This window comes from Aedes aegypti, chromosome 1 (genome assembly GCF_002204515.2).
Source record: "Aedes aegypti strain LVP_AGWG chromosome 1, AaegL5.0 Primary Assembly, whole genome shotgun sequence".
Classification (NCBI taxonomy): Eukaryota; Metazoa; Arthropoda; class Insecta; order Diptera; family Culicidae; genus Aedes; species Aedes aegypti.
The window spans coordinates 121,568,187-121,596,137 of record NC_035107.1 but is presented as its reverse complement, the minus strand read 5'-3'; the positions used below and the strand labels follow the sequence as shown (position 1 = coordinate 121,596,137).

The following is a 27,951-nucleotide window of genomic DNA, read 5'->3' as shown; positions in this document are numbered from 1 at the left end:
ATCAGAAATGTGCTACGTTCATGTTTCAAAATTCTTGGTCCGAATGAACTAAATTCACAGAAAGATAAGTCATTTTATGAACAGATGAATGTTAAATTCATTTTTTGCCGATACACGAGTTCATTATTTGACGTTTGAGCGATGGCGTGTTATTTACGTGACTAAGGTAACGAGTGAATTCGGAACCGCTCAAACGTTAAACTAGTGAACTCGTGGGTCTATTGGAGAATAGAATTCACTCGGTCCAATAATTTTGACACTTGAACGGGGCAAGCTTCTCAATCACTCATTCAGATTGACTGATCCACCGATGAATTGAATTCACCGGATCTAAGAATTTTGACCGAGTAAATTTAATTTATCGATTGAATTGAAATTCATTCATCGGGGAATAAGACTATAGCCAGAAGCACGAGTTCACACGTTTGAGCGGTGCCGTGTTGTTTATATGACCGTGGGAACTAGTAAACATGCTAAAGAAGTTCATTCCGAATTGATGAGGATGAACTTCTCTTCAAGTGGAAGTTAATAGGCCAGGAGAAGTGGATGAACTTGTCATTCATTTTCCTGTCAAAATTCATACAAAATCTACTTTTTCTCTGCTATAAATTCACTCTAAGTGAACCACTTCCCCTGGCCTATTTCACAAAGTGAGTTTTTGTTACCTTGCTGTAGCCTATGTTGCATCTCTCATTTCTCTATAATTGCTATGTAGAAGACGGATTTAAGAAGAATGATGGAACAGTTAATTTCATCGGAAGTTCTGCGAGTAATGTTGATTGGCTCAATAAAATCTCCGCCTAATTATCATTTGTGAAGGGAGTATATAAGTCGATTTCAACGCTTAGATTCAGATATGAAAGACCATCGGAACATTTCCAAGCTAGCTGCATCCCGAAAGCTGTAGTGTTCAGCAGTAAATCGATCAATTTAATTGGCACGCTTTCCTTCGGGAGAGCCTCGTCGGCATTCGATTTACCAATCACATTACTCCACCGTAACGCTTCCATATTTAAGCGGGGTGTAATGCCCACAGCAAGCAATCCTTTCCGACGAGAGGAATTTTTAATTGCCGTCGTCTGTTCAAAGGGGGCTATGTATGTGTGGTAACAAAACACCCTGATTGAGATTATTCGTTTAGAATATCAATGCCACGTGTCGAATTCACTTAACGTAATTACGCCGCCTACGGTCGGCAAATTGTGGTGGCGGAATGATTCGATTGGTGTCCCATTTTAATTCGATAAAAAATCTGGCAGGGAGGTACTGCAGTCATATCGATGAAATGGAAGAAATTGAAAAACTGTCGTCGCTCATGAATTCGAAGCTAAATAGTTTGAACAGAATTTCGTGAAATTCTTTGAAATGTCCAAATAGTGAACTCAATTCATCGATGAATAAGTGAATATGACAGCTCATTTGATGGAGAGATATTCATTATATGATTCATTATGGATTCCTAACTCAAAAATTGGCTTCAATTTATCGGATGTAAAAGCAGGCATTGCATTTTATCTTATCAGATGATCATCTGAGAGAGATACGGATCGTATAACAAGATATAATCTTAGCACTCTTTGATCGATCTTTCATCGATATCTCTGGTTCATATGATACTAGATAAAATCATTCAAACTCAGCGGTCCACGCGCCAGTAATCAATATGAAAATCAGTGACATTATTTGCGAGTTCACAGTGCAACCAGCGAGTACCTTTAAAACCCAAAGCAGCAAATTTTAGGGGAATCCATAGCGGTAAGTAAATAATACAAATCTAATACTATTCATTATTTGGTTTTTAATTGTAGATTTGTAAACTACCGAGAGAAGTCCTTTGGTTTCGGAACCCCCTGAAAATGAATCAATTTACCATTAACTGGATTCTATCAGGACCTGGACGATGGAAATCTGTGCGTGAAACTACCGTTGGGCGTACGAAAAGATCTTTAAAATAAATTATATATTTTATGCTTTAACCAAAAGTTCCACCAATAATATACGAAAAAAAATCTAACAACAAAAATTGAATTTCATACGACGTAATTTCGCTATTTATTTGAATAGACATTCAGATAAACTACCTACAAATCAGAAGTTTTACTAGAAATCAGCCGCATAATTTTCAATAAAACAAAAAAAAATCTATCAGTGAACGCACTAATAAATCTTCTCACAAGAAATCGATAAGAATGATTAAAAGAATGCACTGTAAATCATCCTAGAAATCGACACATTATCAATCAAAATGTTATCATATATTCCGGCGAAAGAAAATTTTCTTCCACAATCCACCAGCAAGAAAATTTTCTTCTCTTCGAAGAAAATACTCCCGGAATTCGCCTACAGATTCGCCTACAGGGTGTTTCCCCAGGCCTTGTCGTTGTCATACATTGTCTTACAAAATAAAATGCAAAAGTATTTGGCTCGAAATCTGCAAAACATCTTGAAAATATTAGCCTATCTCGTAAGGCATCCACACACAAGGATCTTCAAAAAATTGCCGGAGGCCACAAAATTTCACAAAAAAACTCCCGAAAAATCCCATTGTTCGAGAATAGACTCTTTCTGTTTGCTGATCTACTCGATAGGTGGGTAGATTTGATAGTTCGAAAATTCAATCTGGATTCACTGTTTGCGCGACTCTTCATTCATCGACTCTGCATTTGTACACCAAACAACTGGCAAGGACATCTTTTGAAGCATCAGATCGAAAGATGGTATCACATCAAAGCGCTCTTGGATTGAGGATAATATCTCTCCACCATCCAAAGATGATCTAAGTGATCAGATGATATTGTAATGCCTGTGTAAAAGTTGTAAAAGATGTAAAAATCAGAGATGTTTCTCACAAATTCTGACTAATCAAGCCCATGTTTGACTTTAATCTGTAATTTGAAGTACTGTCACCTAACTATCGAAGTCCCACTGTGAGCACTGAGCACTTCCAAGGTTCTTAACGGGCGGTTTAGAACACATTCAACCAGTCCAGTATGTGATGACATTTCCGACTGCAAGAAGAAAGCCATTAATCATTTCCCGGGTCGGGGAGCCAACCGAAGAATGTGGGGCCTGGAACATTGTCGTCGGACTTACACGGCTGGGGAGTCGTTGCCATATAGGATGTGCACATAATGTGCTGCAGCAGAATGAACCACACAGAGTCAGAGAGAGAGAGGCCACCTACTTAGTGGTGAAGGCACATTCAGTAACGCTTAATCACGGAGAAACAGACGTAAAACATCTATCGACGTAAGTTTCAAATTCTACTATGTTTCAAATCTCGCAACCAGTGGCGCCCGCAACGTTTTTCCTCGTGTTTGACGTTTCACACTAGCGTCATCTGTTAGTCAAACCCGTATTTCGTGCAGCATGGCCTCCAGATGATTTCTAGTTTGCATTACATCCGTTTACCTGTGATCCAATGGTAGGTAGGTGGCCCATGTAGGTACCGTCTATCTTGGGTAAATAGCAATTTAAAGGCACAATTTCGTTCCCGGTCCCCGACCGACGGTCGAGTGGGGGTGGCGCCACGGTTGACGTAAATTCCGTGTGACCTTGGCGAAGTGAGAATGTGCAAAGTGGAAATTGCATCAGCGCAGCGCCAACCAGCCACAAATCATGCTGGTGTCACGTGGCAAGGATTTGGGCAGTTAGCGGGATGGGGGAAACGTGTCGCGTTTCTGGGAGTAAGCTCTGGCTGGGGTTGACTTTTTCAAGGATATGAATGTGGGATTTACCCCTAAAAGAAAGGTTTCCTTTGTGGCCTCGAGTTCGTCTCTCGCTGTGCATATATGGTATACAGCGAGCTTTTCATACTGCCACTCGAAGGTTAGTTGAACACTATGTTTATAATAGACTATTTCCGTCAGATATGTCCTCCACTTGTTGTATTTATATTCGAAAGATAAATGTTTTTGATAGTTATTAGCAAAATCACTAAGTATGTGCAGTAATGAGTTTTGAGATTTTTTCACAACTTTTCCATGTCATGTTATAAGCAAATTTTAATACTGAACAGGTCTAAAAATTAACTTTTCATTTTTTTATAATTCTAAAACTTTTCAATGTGATTTTTTATGAAGAAACAAATTAAATTAAGCAAAAAAGCATAAAACAATTTAATAAATTTCTGTGGAAAGCAGAAGTGCTGGGGATATGAGAGCACCCCTAATCATAAAAAAACAAATTTTCTTTAAACAACTGCAATAAAACAAAACATTACATATACTTGACAATAGGATTAAATCGACAAATTGATGTGAAGTTTGCGAGAAAGTTACACGTCTTGGCGGTGAGAATTCAACTTATGACGCCATGTTCACTATGAGAGGAGTCATGGACGCAGAAGTTAGCCTGAATTCGATGTCAGCTCAATAATCACGTGATGATCACGCAAAGCGAACCTCTTTCGGAAGAATTTGTTGCCCATCTAAATTTTCTTTAGCAGATATCATGAAAATGGCGGTAGAATGTGGCGGATAAGGTTTACTTGAATAAACCTCTTTGATCTGATTTACATCCATTTTAAGGCAGCGTCCATTTATTACGTAACGCTATAATTGACAATTTTGGGACCCTCTCCCTCACGTTCGTAACGCTTTTTGTACGAAAAATTTCAAATTTTTGTACATGCCGTAACGCTTGAGCCAATTCCCCCCTCCCCCTAGAGCGTTACGTAATTTGTGGACGCCGCCTAATACCTACTCTTATATAAAATGGCTTACTATTTTTATAGAATTAAAAGAGAGCATTCAAACAGATTTTGAAGTATTTATAATCAATACAATAAATTATCTACTGAAGAAAATAAGTAAAAATGGGAATAAATCAGACTTGAATTATTAAGTGGCCAGTAGATATCAAACCGTAGATACTTTCTCAAAAGTTAACAGTGGCGAATGCCCAAGGAACATTTCAGGTTTTTTCATGACTCTTAACCGACTTTTATCCATAAATGAGTTTCTTCCTTGTGAAATCTACTTTTATTGAATGATACGTTTTAAGGTTCAAGTATGACCACCATTCGTCAGCATGTACTCAGATGTAAGCAAAGTGCATAGGGGGAGTTCATTTCATTGGAATGAAATTTAACACTTCACACTCAAAAATAGTCGCTCAGTAGATAGTGATAGTCAATCTCTTTCGTTCACATCGATCTGATTGGGTTGTTGAAGTGTGTCCAGTTATTCATTATTCAGAAGTTAAAAATTACAAAAATATTCAAATTTCCTAAAATCTAAAAATCACTTTTCAATCACACTTTGGTTAATTTTCCTGCATGTATTTTGTACGACACACCCACAAACTACGCAAACATTGTCAACAAAATCATAAAACTTACCGTTAAAAATTCGAGTTTCAAAATGGCAAAAAATCACATTTTTTCAAATTATTGATTGGCCCCCTGCTTAAAACGACCAATGATCGATTCTCTCTCCTTCAAGAGGGCCTACAATCGGAAAATTTCACAAACTGGCATTGACTTTAGAATGGTGAGAGGCCAATGAATCTCTCTTGCTCATTCGCTGAAAACCAAAAGGGCTTAGCCTTGAGCCAAGGCACGCTAACAAAATTCAAGTTGGCCTATAAAAAAGGTCCATGCTTGTAAGAACATCGAAAATGGGCCATTTATACCCATATTTTTTCCACATTTTTGGCAATTTTCAAAAAAAAAAATCGCTCATTAACGTGTAGTAGTAGTAGGAAATTGTCACTCATCGAGCCACATTAATTGATTTGAATACTGAGAAATAGGAATTGAAAATGTGAGGAACGTTATTCTTATCGAATTTTCTCAGAACCAACGATCAGAGGATTGGCCCTTTTGAATTGTCACGTGAGAAATGTTGTTTTGACGATATGGCATCATCGAACTGCAAAATAATGAACTCTTTCACAATAGCTTGTGCATTATAGAACGAAACTATTGAAAGGAGCTGCCATTGTGTGAAAACGTGATTTTTTTGCACATATAAATTGAAAGAATCCAATTACCGTCGTGCAGGTTGACATTGGGCTATGAGAGTGACTTTGGACCACTATTTTTTACAGCAAACTAAAACCAAAATAATGAAAACAATGCGACAAGCTTCAAGAATACATTATTAATAGCCATTCGATGGTCAGAAATTAGTTTTTTGTCGTTCATATATTTCATATACATTGAAAAGGGCTATAAAAGTCACCTTCTAGGCCCAATGTCACCTCGCATGACGGTACACAAAAATTATATGCAACAAGGTATTTCACGAGCACTAATTAGTGAGTGGTTATTTTCAAGTGTGTACTTCAATATTAAACAAATTTGTTTGCCTCCAACAATTATACTTCACGTTTTCATAACGAAGTTTTATAGCTAGCCTTCAAGCCCTCGGCAATAATTTCGAAATAAAATATTGAAAAACTTGTACAACTGGCAGCCATGATTAGACTGTCGTGGAGAAAGCTGAAGAGACTAAAATACAAAGAGACGAAATCTGATCAATTAAAAAAAAATCAATGCCAATCTATCACGCACCACAGCCAATTACTTTGGGTAACGGAATTGACTGAATGTGTGGAAAACCAATGTAATGAATAAGGCGTACTTTATGCAAAACACCTCAACACACAATTGCAAACCGACACTCGTGTATTCAGAAAATATGCTACTTCAGTAGAAGCTACATTTTCGTTGACGGTAACATTTTTGTGTGAGTCGTTTTAAGCATGCGTGAAAAAGTGTTTAACAGGACTCCTTCTATATAAGGAGAGGAAAAAAGCGATTTTCTGATGACGTGACCGCGCAATGGGCAATTGACAGTTAATTTAGTATTTAATGGAACAATTCGTCTCTTTGTTTACAGTTTCTTTAGAGAAATCCATATAATTGTAAATGGGGACAATTCAGCTAAACGAAATAGCGATGAGAATAGAGGAATTCAGTTGGTATTCAAGTAACCCGGATCACAAAAAATTAACTCTTTATCAGCATTCGCCTTACAAAAGTAGATACGCCTTATAACAGTACTTGTCTGGCATTTAAACCTTATAACTAAATCATCAGAAATGCTTTTATGACCGTCGCATAGAAGTCTTAGCATTATATTGACTCTACATGCGCAAATAATGCATTGCTCAATGCTATCTAGTGTTTAGGCTGATTGATTGTTTGTAAGACAAAGTTTGTACGTCACCAGTACATAATTCTGATGAAAAGTCTTGATTGACTCCGACGATTTAGTTCGCGTTCGTCAAAATTTGTTGTTGAAATCGACCTGACAATAATTTCGAAATAAACTTTTCCATTGGAACAAATTGAAAAACTTGCATAACTGGCAACCATGATTACATTTTCATGGAGAAATCTATAAAGTCGTGAATGAAAAAAAAGCAGGTGTGTAAGCAAAACAAAATGGCGAAGGGAATAGATGAAATTAATAGATATCCAAGTAACCAGCCTCACAAATAGTTAGCTATTTATTAGCATTAACATTGCGTTATTCTCATTAAAAATGCAGTACGCCTAATAACAGCTCTTCTAAGGTATTGGAACCTTTTAACTCTATCAGTAATGTTTCTATACTGCTTTTAATAATGATATGACTATCCTTAATTTATCGGATACTGGCAAGTATAAATGAACAAGGAAAAATGTCATACCTAGTTATGATCAAGAAAACGAGTTGAGAAATATTTCAATAAAATCCATGTTAGGGAAATATGACAAATTAGGCTTTTTAAAATGATACTACCACTTATGCAAAACATCATGTTTAATTAAACAAATTTATTCATTTCGCAAGTTTCAATGCTTATAGATGAGAAAAGTCTTGACAGTTCCCTGTTGAAATTGACAAACTAACAAGAGCAAAACAGTGTTGCCAGATCGTGAAGTCTTAAATCATCATATATCACGACAAAAAAGTACAAGATTTGTTGCGCTCTCTTGTTTATGTAGGAAAACTTGCAGAAATACATGTTCGTACTGATTTATCTCTAAATATGTATTAAATAAAATAATGTGTACACAAAATGCATGATTTTAAGCAAGTTTTATGTGTTTTCACCTCTAAAAAATGCCATTTAACTGTATTTTTAACAAAAAAAAAAAACATCGTAGATCAGAATAGACCATCACAAACATGGTATATCAAGTTGTTTTAATCGATACAATTGATGTTGGACGGACATCCGTGATACACGTAAAGAATTTATAATAGGTACAATAATCGATCATTATCAATTTTTCACTCGAGCAAAATTTTCAGCAATAAATTTATTTACGGATACATTAAAACTGCATGCAAAGGCAGTAAAATGGCACTGTAATCTATTATTACAATATCGTTGTCTTATAGCTTGTTTTGAGACATTTTAAATCTTTTAACCCCTGTACCAGCAGCTTCATTTTTCAACGCAAAAAAAAACGAATCATGATTACTTTTTTATTTCTCAATATTTTGGCACCATTGCACAAGTTCTCAAAAAAAATTTCTAGTGTAAGAATCCGAGTCAATATTGATCATTGGTGATCTGCTTTTGAAGATATTTATATGTTCCTTGGGAGGCCGACAATCTCCATATAAAATGTCTTTGGCGGCCATTTTGTTTTTGGTCTAAATCTATAATCTCAGCCATTCCATGAAAAAACGATCTAATGGGTCATCGAATTCCGTGAAAATTTGCTATTTTGTTCCTCATCCGAAATAAGGATATTTTTTTTTATTAGGGTGACCATTTCCGAAATAGGGTATCCAGAAAATCGCGACTTTGCAAAATTTTTATTAAAAAAAACATAGCTTTTGAACCGCTTGACCGATTTTCAATTTTCTTGTACAAAATGAGAGCTAAAGATTTTTTTTTTTCCAAGAAAAGTATAAAATTTCACAAAAATTGTTTTTTTACATGAAAAAAAAATCAAAAATTTCCATTTTTTGTGTTTTGAAGGCCTTGAGAAAAAGGGGCTATTGCTGTTCTCATTTTTTCTTGAAAGTTCAGAAAATTTTACGTTTACGTCAAATTTTTAGCGATGTATGTTTTTTTAGTTTTTGAGATATATTTTTTTGAAAATAAAAAATCAGTCATTTTTTATCGGCAGACACTGTAGGTCTCAGCGCATTAGATTTTTTATTTAAAAAAAAAAAACATAACTTTTGAACAGCTTAACCGATTTTCAAACTTTTTTATGGAATGAAAGCTTAAGATTTCAACTTTTCACTCTGAAGAAAATATTTTAAATAAAAAAATATAAAATATAAAAAACTAGAAATTTTTATATTTTTTCATGTGAAAAAAAATCAGAAAAAATCAAGTAGTTTTTTTGATTTAACACTGATACAAAAACGTCGTAAGAAACTGAACGGCTTATCATTTTATCATACATTTTTTGTAGAAAACGATAGGAACTACCCAGTGTTTTAACGAGAACTGATTGTATGCAAAATTTAAGCGATGTACACGGCGAAACAATGTTGAAAAGGGAATTCATTTTAAAATAGTTTAAGAATACAAGTTGTGGTTCTTCTTAATAAATTTTCTCAAAACCGTATGGAAGTTACTTACGTCTATTTGGAAAAGTAATCGAGATATGATGATTTTTGAAGTTTTCAAGATCTCTATTTGGCCAGTATGGTACTAGAAAACTAAATGCTCATTACTCAAAGAGCATTCATTTTCTCATAACATACTCTCATTAATAGATTGTTTCGAAGAGTGAACATCCGAATACGGTTGAAATTATGTTGCCTGGAAAAATAATATGGGTTATAGTTACGCGTCGGTTCTCTAAGGAATTTTGGAATACTTCCGGATCCAGACAACCAATAATCAATATCGAATCTAAAACTAGAAGAGTTTTTTTTTTGAGAACTTGTGAAAAAATAATGAAAAACAAAGAAGCTATCGCGATTTGATTTTTTTTCTCGGTGAAAAATGCAGCTGCTAGTAGAGGAGTTAAACCTTTTTACCGATTCTTCAGCAAAGTTGTAAGTTTTTTTAATTTCGAGCAACATTTCCAAAACAAATTTTTTTTTTGAGGCTCTTGAATTGACCGAGGGCTTTTTTGTATGATGACATAGGGTGATCCAAAGAAAACTGGATTTCTGGCTGTAGCGTTTTAAATTCTAATATCTCTTCAAAGAAGCATATAAAACACTATTGAAACTTTAAAAAATTCTTGACTTGATGAGTGAAACAACCTTATCTTTATCCGTTTGGGAGTTATCGTTGTTTTTCTTGCAAAATCACGGCATATTTGATTGTGAATATTTTTGGCAAATATAGAAAATATCTTTTGACGACATTCGAGAAACAAATTTAAAATGCATATTATATCAAGAAATTACAGATGTGTTATTTTCGTAACTCTAATAAAAAGCCTTGAAAACCGAGGATTTGTTTTAGAAAAACTTCAATAGCTTTTGATATAAAACAGATAACACTAATCTATTCGCCTGAAAATTTTCGCTTCCATAAGTTGTAAAAGTCGTTTACAGATTACTTTGACAAGAAGCTAATGCAAGGAAAACTTATGTTGAAAAACTATTTTTCTTGGACCACTCTGCGTTAATTGGAGAGCTTGATTTATCGACTGTTAATAGTTTTCTTCGCTTTGGTTAATTGGAGAAAAATACTATAAATCGGTCAAATTTTGAGCTTCTGATTTTTGTTTAGGCAAATATGGTTAAAATTTGACGTTGGTTAGAATATATACCATTATTTTTGCAAATAAGAAAGTTTGTTATATTATTTATGTGATATTGTGAATCACCCAAATTTAAGATAACACTGAATACAGGACTACATTTTGAGAAATAATTTTGTAAAAGTCCGATTGTGTCTAAAATATCATTTTCATTTATGTCAACACCCTCTCCCACATCTTCAAAGAGTCGAAAATATTTTGAAGGGAGAAAAAAAACATTATTTTGCTGATCCGTGTGAGGTATTTAAAGTTTTACAGTACAAAAGATCAACTAACGGTCTGGAACTATTGAAAATTCAAAAAAGCAAATTTTCATGCAAAACGATTGTTGGTTTCTAGCTCAAAAGTAATAGAAGTTTTTCTGTTAAAAATTCGTTGCTTTTTAAGATTTTTTATTTGAGTTACAAAAAATCTGTAATTTCTTCATATAATTTGTTTACTAGGTTTAATTTTATTTAGAAACTTTTAAAGTTTTAGAATTTGTAATTTTAACATTTTATTTAATTTATTCATGTTTTTCAACATTGAATTGCATCTCATTCTTGCATCGTGCTTAAAACTAATCGAATCTGAGAATGTTGCTTGATCACACACGCAAATGGTTTACAAACTATAGCCTAACCCCCTCAGTAACGCGCATCGCGTTTGCTAATAGAAAACTTTTTGACAAGTCAATTAACTTGCCGCCGGAGTTCTCGCCGGCTATCAGGCGAAAACAGTCACTACAGAAAGCACAAAATCATTTCGAAACAGTTCCCCCCTCCAAAATGTCGTTCGGAATGCATAAACGTTTTGAGAGTTTTCACTCCGGTTGCGGAACAAAGTTATAAGATTTCCAAAACAAATCTATCAACCAACCTAGGAAAAACCAAAAATGAAAAGAAAGCGAAAAACTTTGCTGGAAAACCGAAGATGCAGTGATGATACAGAACGTGATTTACTGCGACTCCGGGTACGAAACGAAACGAACTTAAATCGAACGAAATAAGGAGAAACTAAAGTGAAAAATGGCGGACTAGAATCGAACGAAACAACTTGCACAGAACGCAAAATTAAGTGAGAAGAGTAGAGAGAGAGAGAGCGAGTAACAACACTAATATCGCAACATTCACATACGCATAGACAGGCTACAGAACTACACAACTCTCAATCAGGCACACTACACTGATGAATATATACGGGGAAGGGTTGCGAGCGTGACTCAAAAATGCAGCGAACAAATCTACGGGCGAGGGCGAGCACGTGCAATTACTAGATATCACTGACAGTCCGATTATAATGGGAGGGAGATTTAGAGGGAGTATGGGGATAAGCGAAGACTTGGGTGATGCCGTCGTTGAGCTGCCTCCGCTGCTAGATAGTGGCTGCGTGCTGAGGACGTGGCCGTCGTTTTTTTTTCGGTCGGTTGACAGCACTGCAGCTCGGCTAACGCTTTTCGGCGGTTCGACGCAGTAAGCGGGGTTTCGTTGGAGCGTGTCACTAGTGACAACCAATTTTGGAACTAGTTCTATGATTTAGCGGTGATTTATCTAAGAAAGCATGCATAAGACTATTTTTTAAAATTTTGATCATCAAATTATGTAAGAAATCGTTTTTTTTTAGAACACCAAATTACCCACATTTAATATCGATCAAGATCAGTTTTAGGGGATTCGAGGGATTGCATTATAGTTTTTCCGCGGATTTTTGTTTGTTCGATTGTCGTCGATTAATGTGTGTTTGTACTCTATAACTACAGCGTTTGTCAATCGGATTTGATTTAGTTTTACTCTAGCTTCTGATTCATATATTATACAATTATTAGCATAATTCTTGGGTGAGGTATCGAAAGAACAATCAGGGTAAGGGTTTTGAGGGAAAACTGAAAACGCAAGGAGTACGAGATCTTTGGGAAGAAAAAATTGACTCACATTCGAAGGACACAATTATCGTAAAGCTGAACCGAAAAGAGTTGGGAAAAGTAGCATTCGGAACAGAATGGTTTTCAATTTCGTAAACAGAAGGGTAAAAATGTGCGTGGCGAGGCGTATCAGATTTTTGAGGCTTGATTATTTGGAGCTGGAGAAGTTAGAGTTAGTTATGGCTTTTGCTTTGTTTTGAGGTTCGGCTTTGGCTGTACAGTAGCAATAACTGGCTTGTCGGAGGGGGGTTTCAAGCCCTGAGTTTGGTCAGAATTAGGAAAAACAGATGAGGAAATTGAAGGATAGTGGACGTTAGGAAGATTGCTTAAAAAATAGATAATTTGTACAGACTTAAATAACATAATATTTGTACAGTTGAGGGAAAGCGACCGGTATTCTTGATTTTCTTCTAAAATTTGATAGTATCCATCGATTTGTTTCCATATCTTCACATGTAGCGAAGATATCATATCAAGCGCATTAATCACTCTACTAACGAATTCATTTCCATTCCGAGCAGTGTTGCCAGTTTTCTTGATATGCTATCTTCCCGAGTTCATGTCACTTTCCCCAGCGAAACCAATTCGTGTTAGGAAATTAAAGTTAAGACAAATAATTAAAAGATGTTTGTACAATATTCTTTTGTGAGAAAATAAATAATCAATCAATTCAACCTATCCATAAAATTTTGTATAGTTTTGGGATGAGAACAAAAAAATCAATGATAAAAGAAAAAAAATGAAAATGGTAACGAAAACAGAAAAATGTATAACTTAACTGAAGATGAACGGAACAGAAAAAATGGTGATAAGTATTGGAAAGGAAGCTGGAGAATCGTGTTTTTAAGAGGGGGAACACTCCTAGCTCGTGAAGGGCGGCGGGGGAATGGGGAATGTGCTCGATAAAAGGAAGGAAGAATAAAATAGGTATGGGGTGTCTTTTCTTAGCTTTAAGGTTCAAGGGTGGGGGTCGTAGTACAGAAAGAAATAGGTAGTAGAAGTTTGTAGCAGAAGTAAGGTGAAAGTAAACGGTACTAATAAGAGTAGATAAAAGAGGCAAAAATGGATCGTGTTCGCTTACCGTCGATGTTGTCGGGATGGTCGGGATGCGAGAGGGAGCCCTCATTATCGCCACTGTCGTTCAGCGGAGGCATGTTGCCCTGTGATAGCATGTTGCTCATCTCCTCCGGATTGAGGTTCATCGGGATCGGCTGAAGGAAAAAAAAAGGTGGACGAGTGATTAGCGGATGCTGTCGCCTTCGGTTGTTGCTCTAGTTCTAGTTTTATGTGCGCAGTTATGAGATACGATACAAGGTGAGAAAAGCAAATGAAGCGAGCTTAAAGTTATGCAAAATTTAAAGAACTCAAATGGAAAACAGCTGATTATTCTTGCATAGGTGATCTTTGAAATTTAACATATATTACGTAGGATGAAAATCGTTCGTGTTCAACTCTTTTGATGACTTTATACTTTTTCATAGTAATTTACAACTCCTCCTTCTGAAGTATAGGAAGACTTATGAAATGTTGATTATTCGTGTGAATTAGTAAGCAGTGAGTCAAGGGACGTGGAGTAGTAATGCTTCTCATTTATGGCACTGCCCTAAAATCAAGAAATAACCTATTTTAAGGGTATTTTAGTTTTTAATCCAAAATGATCCACATTTAGGTACAAATTAAAAGCTTAATTTTCCCAAAATGATATAAGTTCCAATATCAGAATCAGAATTAAAATCAAAAACTGAATGAGAATCAGAATCAGAGAATCAGAATCAGATAATCAGAACCAGAGAATCTTCTTCTTCTTTCTGGCATTAGAGAATCAGAGAATCAGAGAATCAGAGAATCAGAGAATCAGAGAATCAGAGAATCAGAGAATCAGAGAATCAGAGAATCAGAGAATCAGAGAATCAGAGAATCAGAGAATCAGAGAATCAGAGAATCAGAGAATCAGAGAATCAGAGAATCAGAGAATCAGAGAATCAGAGAATCAGAGAATCAGAGAATCAGAGAATCAGAGAATCAGAGAATCAGAGAATCAGAGAATCAGAGAATCAGAGAATCAGAGAATCAGAGAATCAGAGAATCAGAGAATCAGAGAATCAGAGAATCAGAGAATCAGAGAATCAGAGAATCAGAGAATCAGAGAATCAGAGAATCAGAGAATCAGAGAATCAGAGAATCAGAGAATCAGAGAATCAGAGAATCAGAGAATCAGAGAATCAGAGAATCAGAGAATCAGAGAATCAGAGAATCAGAGAATCAGAGAATCAGAGAATCAGAGAATCAGAGAATCAGAGAATCAGAGAATCAGAGAATCAGAGAATCAGAGAATCAGAGAATCAGAGAATCAGAGAATCAGAGAATCAGAGAATCAGAGAATCAGAGAATCAGAGAATCAGAGAATCAGAGAATCAGAGAATCAGAGAATCAGAGAATCAGAGAATCAGAGAATCAGAGAATCAGAGAATCAGAGAATCAGAGAATCAGAGAATCAGAGAATCAGAGAATCAGAGAATCAGAGAATCAGAGAATCAGAGAATCAGAGAATCAGAGAATCAGAGAATCAGAGAATCAGAGAATCAGAGAATCAGAGAATCAGAGAATCAGAGAATCAGAGAATCAGAGAATCAGAGAATCAGAGAATCAGAGAATCAGAGAATCAGAGAATCAGAGAATCAGAATCAGAGAATCAGAGAATCAGAGAATCAGAGAATCAGAGAATCAGAGAATCAGAGAATCAGAGAATCAGAGAATCAGAGAATCGGAGAATCAGAGAATCAGAGAATCAGAGAATCAGAGAATCAGAGAATCAGAGAATCATAGAATCAGAGACTCAGAGAATCAGAGAATCAGAAAATCAGAGAATCAGAGAATCAGAGAATCAGAGAATCAGATAATCAGAGAATCAGAGACTCAGAGACCCAGAGAATCAGAGAATCAGAGAATCAGAGAATCAGAATCAGATAATCAGAATCAGATAATCAGAATCAGAGAATCAGAATAAGAGAATCAGAATCAAATAATTAGAATAAGAGAACCAGAATCAGAGTATCAGAATCAGAGAATCAGAATCAGAGAATCAGAATCAGAGAATCAGAATCAGAGAATCAGAATCAGAGAATCAGAATCAGAGAATCAGAATCAGAGAATCAGAATCAGAGAATCAGAATCAGAGAATCAGAATCAGAGAATCGGAATCAGAGAATCAGAATCAGAAACCTACGAGAAATTCTGGAGAAATGGTCGCTGGAAGCGCTGAAGGAATCTCTGATAGAGTTTCTGAAGTTATCCTTAGAGAAATTCTTAGTTGAAATGTTAAAACAATAGCAGCCAGAATTTCTGAAGGAATTATAAGATGAAGAATTTATGACCTAGAAAAAAAAAAAATCCCTGGAAAATTTACCAAGAAATATGATTGAAACTTTGAGGAATGAGGACTTCCTTTTGATATCATTTAACAATAATTTGGAGGAATTTCTGAAAAGATCTTTTATTAGTAACTTCATTATGATTTTTGAGATAGGATGAAATAATTGGCAATAGAAATTGAAATATCTTAAATAAGGAGCCCTTAGGGGTCGATTCAATGTTAGAAGCAATCAAACCCAGACCAGTAGATTACAACAAAATTGTATCGCAAGTATATCAAAAATTGTTACACATAATTTTATATTTTTGTTAGAAGCACTTTGAGTTGACGGAGCAAATAATTACATAATTAGATCAAAATCAGTATTAATATAAAGCAATATGTTATAAAAGATCTTAAAGAAATTGCTCATAAATTTGCGGTTTCATTTATGTAAAGAAAATAACAAATTTTGTTGTTATTGAGTTATGGAAAATTACAAAATGAATTAATTTTTTGTTTATTATAAGAATGATTTTTATATTTTTGTTTAAATCAGAACTTAATTTCTTTCTATTTTGTTTAGTGTAAAGGAAATTGTTATAATTTTTGTAAGGTGCAACAGACTGAAAATTAGTTTTTGTGCGGGACAAAGCGAAGCGCAATCACTTTCGGCCAGCGCAATAATTAATTCCAAAAAAATTTCAGCAAGATATGTTTTGAAGGCGGACAAGCTTAATACAGTGGGGATTCGCTGGTTGGAACACGACTGCCTTCCATCTAGCGAATCCGATCCGTTAGCTGTTGAAAATGCTCCACACTAACGCATCTGGGGAGGAAATCGTCACGAGACGCACATATACATACGCATTTGTTCTATATATGGAGACTGCAATGCGACGGTACTCAGACGTCAAAGTCAGTTTGACATTTTCTGTTGACATTTGAGTGCTTTTTAGTTGGAATATTTTCCAACCAGCGAACATCCAACCATCGAGTCATTCCATGTAGCGGACCCCCAACGAGCGAATCCTCACAGTAAGTACTTTGCAAGAACTTGTAGGTGTGAATCCTAATATATTTGGTAAAGTCAACAATAAGGTGGTGATGAATTATGATGAATTATGTTTATCGTGTTTAAAAGTTTCAGCAGTCACATATAAGTGAAATGAATTCAAGTGGAATTTTTGACGCGTGTACGAAACGCAAAGAGTGAAAATGATGCAACTCGATACCACACATCCCGAAGCACATTGCAAATAAGCACTGCCAGGGTGCAGATTAGAAAAGTTACTCGCGTACGTCTCCTTCGAATTTGAGGCGCTGTCTCGCGGCGCCGAAAGAGATTTGAGTCGCACTCCACCTTTGGTTTGGTGTTGAAGTGTGAAACACTGTTCATAGAACGTTAAACTGAAAAGCAGACCACGTATGTATTCACAAATTGAAGATAAACTTAGAAGAAATTGACAAATGTGGTCCTTGGAAACTTGAAACTTTAATCACAGACAAACAGACGTAACACTTAGAACGAATTTCTTTAAAATCTGTCGCCCAGTTTACACCAACATCATCTGGTGAGCATGTTGCACGAAAAACTAGCTGTGTTGTTATATTCACCAAAATGGTTTTAATGAGTGAATTTGATGGATAGAGCAGACAATTTTGTCTCAATGCATTCATCATATGTAGCTCGGTTGTTGCATCATGACCGGATTCATTTATCAGGCGCGTACTCAGTAAAAATAACAATTGTGAACACTATTAGAAAAAAAGCCACTGAGATTAGTCTGGGATTCTTCCGGAAGTTTATCTAAGATTATAAATTGAATCACTTCTCAGGAAATCCTTCCAGGTTTCTCCCGTAAAATTTCCCTGGAACTCTGCCGAAAATGTTTCAATGATTGCTTTCCAAAGGGATGGAATTCTTTGAAAAGTCTGGGATTCCTCTGAATTTTTTTTTTTGAAGATTTTCCCAGAAGCCTTTTGGGGTTTCTCACAAAAACCTCTCAGGATTTCTTCCGGAAATCCATCCGAAACTATTATATTGAACCCTATGAAATGTTTTCCAGAAATCCGCCAGATTCTTTCGTGAATGTCCCTGGGACTCTTTTGGATATCCCTCTTGGATTTTCTTAGGATATTCCGATTCTTCTGGGATTCTTCTTTTTTATGAATATCCAAAACTTTTCAAGAATTATCTCAGAAATTCTTCAAGACTGTTCAGAAATTGTTTGGAAATCCTCCTGGTCCATTTCTAGAAATACTTCTTCAATTCCAATGGAAATCCTGCTTTAGTTTTTACATAAATCTTTCTGGGAAAATCCGTCGGTAATTCTGATATTCTGATACAACCTCTCTGTGATTCTTTGGGAAATTTTCTTGATTGTTTTTTTTTTATTTTATCAGTTGATTTCCTTGGTGAAATCTTCTGAAAACCCCCCTTGAATTCAAATGGAAATTCTTTAAGGAAACTTCCGGACAGCCCTCGGGGATTCGGAGATTCTTTCGGAAATCTTTCTGAGAAACTTCTGAAAGTTACTCGTAAATAGTTCCGGATTTTTTTTAATTCTTCTGTAAATCTTTCTGGAGCTCATCTGGACATCGCTCTGGAATCATTCTGGAAAATATTCATGAATTCGTCTGGATGTCTGTAAATTTCCTGAAAACCTTTCAGGGATTCTTGCGAAATAACTTCTGGGATTCTTGTGGATATCACTGTGAAATACATTCCGAAAATCCGCATGGGATTCATTCATATTTTTACGAAAATACTTGAATAATTCCTCATGAAAAACTTTCAGTAATTTCTCTGTAATTCTTTCGCAAATATATGCTATGTATGCTTTCGAAAATCCTTTAAGAATCCTTTTTTTTCAAAGAATACCAATGATATTGCTGGAAATATACCAGACCAATTTACGTAGAATCTCAAGAAACTTCCGGTTGGTCTTGGATCCTAGAAGGTTAGATTTCAGTAGAATTTCTGCAAAAATCCTCGAAAAACTCTTGTAGGAAGCATCCTCTGCGAGATTTCCGAAAGAATCTCAGAAGGTTCTCTAAAAGAATCCTCCAAATATATCCGGAAGAATTCCAACAGATTTTTTCGAAGAGTCCCAAAGTATTTCAAAGATATTGACGTAAAAATGACAGAATATTTTCAAAAATATTTCCGGAAGCATCCTCGAAAGATATCTGTAAGTATTCCAAAAGGATTTCTGAAAGCATCTTAGGTAATTTCCGGAAGAATCTCAGACAAATTTCCGTAAAAATCCCAGAAGTAGTTCAGGGATAAATTCCAGAGTTATTTTCGGAAGAATTCCAGAAGAATTTCTAGTAGAGTCCTAATAGAATGTTTGGTAAAATCATCTAAAAATATCCGGCAGAATTTTTGGTAGAATTTTCCATTGTATATCCGAAAGAATTTTGAAGAAATTCATTTCCAGGATTTCAAAAGTAATCCTTAAGGACATACACGCGAAAACCACAGAGGGATTTCAGCAAGAATTTCAAAAAGATGCCCAGAAGAATCACAAAAGGAACGAAAGAATCTCAGAAGCAATATCGGAAGGGTAAAGAAAATTTTCTTTGGAAGAATGATAAAGCGATTTCTTGTAAGAATTATGTGATTACCAGAAAAACTTAGAGAGATATCAGAAATAATCCCAAGATTTCCAGTACAATCCTAGAGGTGTTTTGAAGGATTCATGAGTTATTTAAGGAAGAATCTCAGGAGAGTTTTCCAAAGAATTCTAGAGTAATTTCTTGATCAATAATTAAGGATTTTTTATACGATATATATATAAAAACACTTTGATTTAAATTAATTTCATGTGTAGCATTAAATTTCACTGTAGACACTGCTCGTAACATCAATATTAAATTAAATTTATAAATCTTTATTTGATAAACTGTTACATCGACCAACCAAGCCATAGAGCATCCAATCCAAAAATAATAATGTTTAACCTGTCATTTCAAATCGTGCGCCTGTCTCTTTCTGTGCCGTGCCCTTTCTGCAGAGCTGTCAAAACAGACTTTTGTGCTTTCCTTCTTTCGCTCTCCTTCACAACTCAGCTTAACTGGTAAGCTGTCTGGTTGTTGCAGGTGGACGCTTATCGTGTAGCACGGCATCATCATTGCAACCAAGATTGCAACTCACCAGAAAACGATAGGTTGGATTAACAACAGCCCTAGTAGTTTTGTGAAACAAGACCTGCAGATGGCAGTAGTGTGAAACGTCAAACACGAAGAAAAACCATGCGCGCGCCTCTGGTTGTGAGATTTGTAACAAAGCGAATTTGAAATGATCGTTAAATAAGAGGTCGTTGGAAATTTCTTTAGTGCTACGGCTGTTCGTCAGTGCTTAAACCTTCAATTCAAGGTCGCGATTTGGTATCTCGTCGGACACTTCGGAAGTAAGAAGTTTGGAAGTCTGTTACTAAAGACTTTCGAAATCGAGTATTGTGACAACGTTACACCTGTTTGCCTGTGGCTAAGACTGCGAGAACCGCCATAAAAAAGAAAACATGACATTTTGCATAAGGATGTTGAAACTGCTTTATGCGAAACATCCATTATACGAAAAGTCGATATGGTAAATGGGTCTTCCCCATCAAACAGAGACATTTAAAGGTAAAGAAAGTCGTTAAGTGTGATAATTGGAATTTAAAGACAACTGCAATCGAGACAGCTATGGTGGGAATTTTCCAATGCTGCAAAATCTCGGAAACAGCAAATTGACTGCGTTGTTACATTTTCCCGGCAATCCCATAAGGGCACATCATTTAAAAGCAATGGAAAATAATTTTCTACTAACGAAACTCAGCTGTTGGCGTAAACACTGAAAACAAAACATTGCCAAGAATCGAAGGCAACATCCCCACTGGGTAGTGGCAGCAAAGCTCAAGAGAAATTCAAAGCAAATTATATGAAAGAAACGAAAAGCGAAAACAAAAACTACTCTAAATGGTGACCATCTCCTGTCCTAGGACCAGGAATTCGACGGTCACTTTCATGCTGGCTAGGGGGTATTTACATGCTTCGACTTGTAACGGATATTGTTCAGATGCGAGTGTGATGAGTGGATCGGTGGTGGTAGTGGTGGGTGATCGTTTCCCGGACTGGAGGGTGTCAGCAAGCTGGACATCTCCTCCGGATACATGGACATCTTTAGGGGCTAAATGGAAAGAGAAAGAGAGAGAAAAAGAGACAAAAAAGACAGAACATAATGAGGTGGAAGTTTCTTTTGTGCTGGTCCTTCAAAGTTATGGAGGAGGGTTTTATGATGGGGGATGCGTGTATGCAATGAAGGTGGACTGACGTGATGGACATGGAGGCGCATGGTTTTTCAATGGGCATTGTGGAAGAGGAACGTTTCCGGTCTTGGAGTTTTGACGTCCCCAGATCAATTTCAATCCATCAGCAGTTAGTGCACATAATCGATTACATTGGATTTACAGTGCTCCCCTGACCGTTATTATCAGAAGAAAATCTCCATCAAATCTGATCACACCGGTCGTGACTAACCAGTTAAGCAAGCATCTCCATAGAAACCAACCGGTGTGTACAGATTTGATGGAGATTTCGTTCAGATAATAAGGGTCTTGCAAGTACCGTGGGCATACCATTATTTTCCAAACAACTTTATGTTGTGACATCATCCATTAATTAGGGCTCGTTCGATTGGAGTGGTGCACTTTATTTTAATTTTTCGCCACCGAAAATTTATTACGATCAACTTGTTTCGGAAATGAATCAATGTGGGGACCATCAATCTTTTCCCGAAACGACACACTCCGTGCCGTAGGGTTTGGTATGTGGCAGTAAAGTTACAGTTTTACTTTTCAGGACCATCCCGGACGGAACGGAACTAGAGATCCGGGATGGTCGTTAAATTTACAAAACCAACTGGGTGTGAGGTTGGATGATTTTGTGGGTACGACGGATCGTAACTGGGGGGAAAATTTACGATGAACGCGGTGGCGTCACCAGCTGTCGGATCCATCTTAATTTAACGTTGATGGAACCGGTTGGTTAGTGCCAGGTATGTGCTCGTTCGGTTATACCCGTTCGGAAGTCGTAAAATTCTGTAAGCAATTAAGGGCTCTGTGCCACAGTCGGATCCAGTCGGAAATGGTCAGTTGTCTAGGTGTTGGACAGACAGTGTCGCACTAAATTGGGACGACGGGAATCAACGTCAACATTTTTCGGGGTTTCATTCGAAACGACGCTAAGCTCAAATGGGCAGCGGAGTTTTCCAGGAACGGATGATGATTCCAGTCGAGAATGATGATGACCACCTGTTGAATTTACACATGTCATGAGACTTGAAGAATATCCAAAACAGAAAGTGACAATTTGAATCACGTGAGCAAGTATTTTGGGACGATATTTCTCAATCAATTGCTGAATCTGTTACTATGGAAAATCAGTATTGAGCAGTATTGGGGTCACATGAATACTGTTAAACTTCGAACTCTTCTTTCCCAATTTAGGTTAGATATAAATCAGAGGGCCTTCCTTAGCCGAGTAGTTATAGCCCGCTGCAACAAAGCAAAGCCATGCTGAAGGTGTCTGGGTTCGATTCCCGGTCGGTCCAGGATCTTTTCGTAATGGAAATTTCCTTGACTTCCCCGGGCATAGAGTATCATCGTACCTGCCACACGATATACAAATGCGAAAATGGTAGCTTTGGCAAAGAAAGCTCTCAGTTAATTACTGTGGAAGTGCTCATAAGAACACTAAGCTGAGAAGCAAGCTCTGTCCCAGTGAGGACGTTAATGCCAAGAAGAAGAAGATCTACAAGCGTGATCAATGGTCTATCAATATATTTTTTTTAATATGGAACAGTCTCTTAACTATTCATTTACATCATCGGTATTTTTTATTGGTCTGTACGGATGTTTTTGGTCCTTCAAGGACTCCATTAAATAAGTATTGGCCTTGGGATCTACGACCAGAATAATTGATTAAAGATTAGATTTCAAATACTACAAATGCCCTTAACCGTTCATACGAGTGAACGGTGTATTTTATCATTTTTTGCGGATGTTCTTCAGATCTCTATCGAATATAGGCCTTAAGATCTACAAGCGTAACCAATTATCAATAGATAGTTCTTTAATATTGTAAAGGCCCGTCAATTGAATTTTCGTAGACGTCGATTGAATTTGCGGGGTAAAAAAGGTAGCCATCTTGGATTTGAAAATGACGTCGGACATCGATTTTTGTCATCCACTCTTCGTGCCTGTTCCGAAAATACTCATATTGCATAGGTTTCCAACGATTTTTCCCAACTGGTGGACGCCATCTTGGATTTCAAGATGGCGTCGGACATCGATTGTCGTCATCCCCTCATCGTACCCGTTCCGAAAATACCCATATTGCATAGGTTTCCAACTATCTTCCCCAATCGAAGGCCCGTCAATAGAATTTGCGTGGAAAAAGAAACAAAGGTCGCCATCTTGGATGTCAAGATGGCGTCGGACAACGATTGTCGTCATCCCCTCGACATGCCCGATCCTAAAATACCCATATTGCATAGATTTCCAACGATTTTCCTTATCCAGAGGTCGCCATATTAGATTCCAAAATGGCGTCGGATATCGATTTGCGTAAAAGTTTGGGCATTTCTTATTTAAACCAATTTATTTGTAGTACAAACAATCGACAAAACTGAATTAAGAAAAAGCAGCTATGGAATAGATGCTAATGAAATGCAAGAAATATCCCTTATTATTTGGTTTTAACGAATTCAAAATCGTACCATTTACACACCATTATTTTGAATGTCTTATTCAAAAATTTTAAATTTTATTAGTTTATCACACAAGCTACAATTTAAGCAAAGAGTAAAACTAATCGTGATTTAACAGCTTGAAATGACTTTAACAACAAAGGTAAAATATGGATAAAACAGATTTGTTCATGGATTTTGCGCAACTTTCAATTTTAGTTTCCGGAAAATCTTAGATTTTTCTGCGACATAATCGGCTGGTCGATCATGAAGTGGTTCATGGCATTTTTTCTTCAAGTTCTGGTTTCGTTTGGACACATTAGCCATTAGCCATACCAATTATAAAGGCAAACACAAGAAGTCGTGCTGCTAGAGCTAAACAAGTTTATATAATTGTAAATACTCTAATTCTTACTGTGTTAACTTATAATAATGTGAAACATCTTCTTCTGGTTGTTAGTTACTATACGATGAGTCAATAATAATTAAGTCAGTCTATTGAAATCAAGCTCTGCATGCTTAATTTTCAATACAAGCTCTGCTCTACAAATTCTATGAAACAAAATAATGAAGGATGTGGCTATACTTTTCACTATTCTCTCCATTTTGTACCACTGCTGTTAATATCGGTAATTTCCTGTTATTTTGCAAACTAATTACACTGAATTTTATTGCTAATAAAATACAATTATACTGTTTGACTTAGTAGTACTCGATTAAAAATTGAAGCTGGAAAGGAAATACTGAACATAGCATAACAAATAATTGTCCACAATCAAAATCTGAAGATCCAAATGTTTTCAATAAGGTATACTGTGCTGTGTAATATAAAATGCACCCATGAGTTTCATGTAAAATTTATTGAAACCTGAGAACATTGGTTCACCAAACTATCCTGAATTGTGCTGCAAAATCTAATATAGTTACATAATGAAATTGGCTCCGTAATGCCTCATAGCGCTTGAGCTTATGAAAAATCAGTTATTTTTTTTTCAAAACTTTGCATGTTTGTAATCACGTTTTGCGTACAGAACATTTAACACGATTAACAAGTTGAAAAATAGGATCTATCCCAGTGGAAGCGTGATGTTAATATGACTGAAGCAGCTTAGTTAGATGGATGTTTCACTCAGGTAATGTGATACAAGAACGTGTAGCATTTTTAAGAAGCCATCCAGTATGTTAGCTGCTATGTGTTCAAAAAATAAAAACTGCAGAGATCATGTTTCTATGAAACAGACAAACAGGACCAATTGATTCAAAAAAGTAATTTCTAAGAATTTGGAAATTTCGTCCTAAGTTTTCTTCAAGAATTCATCTAGGGGTTCTTCACGGATATCAATAGAAATTCTGTTGAAACAATCGTTCTAGAATAAACCTTTAAAATTCAACCTGAAATTTATTCAATTATACTTCCAGGAGTTCTTCAGTCTTCAGTTGTCAAATATTCTTGTTCAGGATTGCCTTCTGAATTAAACTAGGAAATCTCTCAGAGATGTATCCACAAGTTTCTCCAAAGATTTTTCCAGAACAACATCAGGAATTCCTTCACAGCTCCTTTCAGACATTTATCGAGATCCTTCTTGATGAATTTTTCCAGCAGTATATTTTACAGATTTTCTGGATTTACACCACAATTGTCATGTAGGATTTCTTTAAGATTTCATCCAATAATTTCTCTAAAAACACGTCCATGAATTAGTCCACAGATTCCTTCAGGCATTCCTTCATAGATCCTCTCAAAATATATCCAAAGAAACCCTCAAGAAATTTCGTCCTAAGTTTTCTTCAAGAATTTTTCACCCCCTTCACGGATATCAATAGAAATTCTTTTGAAATAACCGTTCGAGAATTGTTTATCCCCCTGAAATTTATCCAATCATACTTCCAGGAATTACCCCTTAGAATCCTCCAAAGATTTCTCCGAAAATTTCTGAAGAAAGCCTTCAGTTCTCAACAAGTTTTATTCAGGATTGCGTTCTGAATTAAACTAGGAAATTTTCAAGGATGTATCCAGAAATTTCAGAAATTTATTTAGGAAAAACTTTAGGAATTTCTCCACCGATTCATTCAAACATTTATCGAGATCCTTCTTGATGAATATTTCCAGGAGTATATTTTACAGATTTTCTGGATTTACACCAGAATTGTAATTTAGGATTTCTTTAGGATATCAACCAATAGTTTATCTAACAACACGTCCATGAATTAGTCCAATGATTCCTTCAGGTATTCCTACAGAGATCCTCTCAAAATATTTCCAAGGAAATATTAAAGAAATTTCTACAGGATTTATTTTGGTGAATGCTGCTAAATTCTTTATCAATGAGGAAATTTATCTAAAAAATATTGGTTGAATTCATGAAAAAATCCGATGGTATTAATGTTGATTTTTTTTTATTATAGTTTTAGTTTTAGGCGGGTTCTCCTCTTATTTTCTTTTAAGCAATGTTTATGAAATAATCTTGGAGAATTTGTATAGGAAAATTGGAGGAGGAACTTTTCAAAGATTCAATTGAAAATTTACATGAAAAGAATGTTCGAGAAATGTTTGAAAGAGCTTGGTTGAGTATTTCCTGAGTAAATACAAGGGAAATGCTGTAAGTGGAGATCTCTGGATTAACTTCATGAGATATCTCTGTGCTAATCTACTAAGGCATCTTCATGACATTTTGATACGAATCACTAGTCAATCTCTTGGAGGAATTTCTGAAATAATCAAGGAATCGGTGAATAAAATCCATGGGGATTTTCTCAAAGGTTGCTTGGAGCAATCCTCAGAGTAATTTTGGATTGGATCCTTGTAGAAATCGTGGAGGTGGTTTTGAAGTGCTCCCTGGAATGGATCGATGAGCTGCTGCAAAACAATATTAGAATTTATTATTTCAATTAGGAAACTTCTCGTAATTTCATCCAAAAAACCCTAGAACCGTTCGAAGATCTCTAGAATATCTAGAAGGAATCGTTAGAACAAATACGTGAAGAAACGCTGAAAGAAATCCTTGGAGAAACTTCTTGAAGCTACAGTGAAAGTTTGAACGAGATCCGTCAACTAATCAAGCTTGAAGTTTGTAAGGAGAAAATCGACCTAATAGTCATGTATATGAATTTTCGTTCATAGGTGGTGTTGTAATCAATAAATATCTTCCACAATTTTTTTTTAAATCTTCAATCAACGAAAAAAGGACTTCAAGAAACCTGAAATCTTTTCGTTTAGAAACAAAATAATTATTTGTTAGGGGGGTCCGTAGCCTTGAGGTTACGCTTTCGCTTCATAAGCGGAAGGCCATGGGTTCGATTCCCAGCCCCTCCACAAAAAATCAGTTCAGCCATCAGAAGACGCCGCACAGAGGACTGTGCTTTGGGGAGCACATCCATCCTCCGTCAGTATCAGATGATGACTGAGACAAACTGACCCTCTTCGCAGGCAGCTAGCCTCAAACGAATCAGGAACACGGCAAAACGAACCACCGCAAGAGCAATGGACTATGGCGTATATGGAATTCGATTGGACTAACAGCAAAGCACTCTCTTACCTGCTCGGCGTGAGAGTAAAAGAGTAGAAGAGAGTGAAAGTAGATGTAAATATAGATTAGTTGAAAATGGTTTAGGGACAAAATGTCGAAAGACAAAACGTCGAAACCCATAACGTCGAATGCCAAAATGTCGAATCCCAAAACGTCGAAAGGGACAAAACGTCGAATGGACAAAACGTCGAATGGACAATCATTTTTAATGCAAAGGTTTTGGAATCAAAGATGACTATAACGTTGCCAAGGAAAATATGATTGCGAAAGGCGTTGCAAAATTTGCAATGTTCATCAAAGTAAGCATGGAACAAATTTTGAGAAAAATGTCAATTTTACAACCAGTTCGGACCAGAGAAGAAGCACGCGTCAGCACCTCAAGAGGAAGACTGAAAATGAAGCCAGAAGTAGGTCTTACATAAAAATATGAAGAAGACCAAGCATTTTTTCGCCTCACCTCTAGACTCACAAAACGGCAAAGGAAATGAATCTTGAGAGCAGTTCACTATTTCTCTTTCTTTCTGTTCTACGTGGGCAAACACAATCTTTTTTACCACCAGATGCATCAGAATATGGGAACTTCAACCGTTTTCTATATTAAGAGCGTTAGCCTAAGTTTAATTTGTTCTTAATCCTCATAAGCTTTAATGTTTTTTATTATTTTTGTGAATATTTAGCAGTTAAATAAATTTTATAAAATCTTTGCAGCACCTCTAAAGTAAATTGGATTTCTGGTTAAGCTATCTATTGATA

General features: G+C 36.1%; 1 protein-coding gene and 1 long non-coding RNA gene across 9 annotated transcripts in view; one reads left to right on the top strand and one right to left on the bottom strand.

Annotated features, from left to right (window-relative positions):
* LOC5567734 (sex determination protein fruitless) overlaps positions 1–27,951 on the bottom strand; it is a 781,499-nt gene that overhangs the window by 24,866 nt on the left and 728,682 nt on the right. For 4 of the 8 annotated variants that reach the window (XM_021846441.1, XM_021846479.1, XM_021846453.1 and 1 more), the window contains 2 exons: positions 20,972–21,112; positions 13,666–13,795 (listed from right to left, as the gene is read on the bottom strand). In XM_021846441.1, the coding sequence (XP_021702133.1) occupies positions 13,666–13,795; positions 20,972–21,112 (271 nt within the window). The remainder of the gene's footprint in view (positions 1–13,665; positions 13,796–20,971; positions 21,113–27,951) is intronic. The other 4 variants (XM_021846484.1, XM_021846534.1, XM_021846491.1 and 1 more) reach the window with 2 other exon arrangements.
* Positions 599–2,180, top strand: LOC110676902. Its single transcript, XR_002500811.1, has 2 exons — positions 599–1,755; positions 1,809–2,180. It is a non-coding gene; the product is annotated as an uncharacterized LOC110676902 (long non-coding RNA).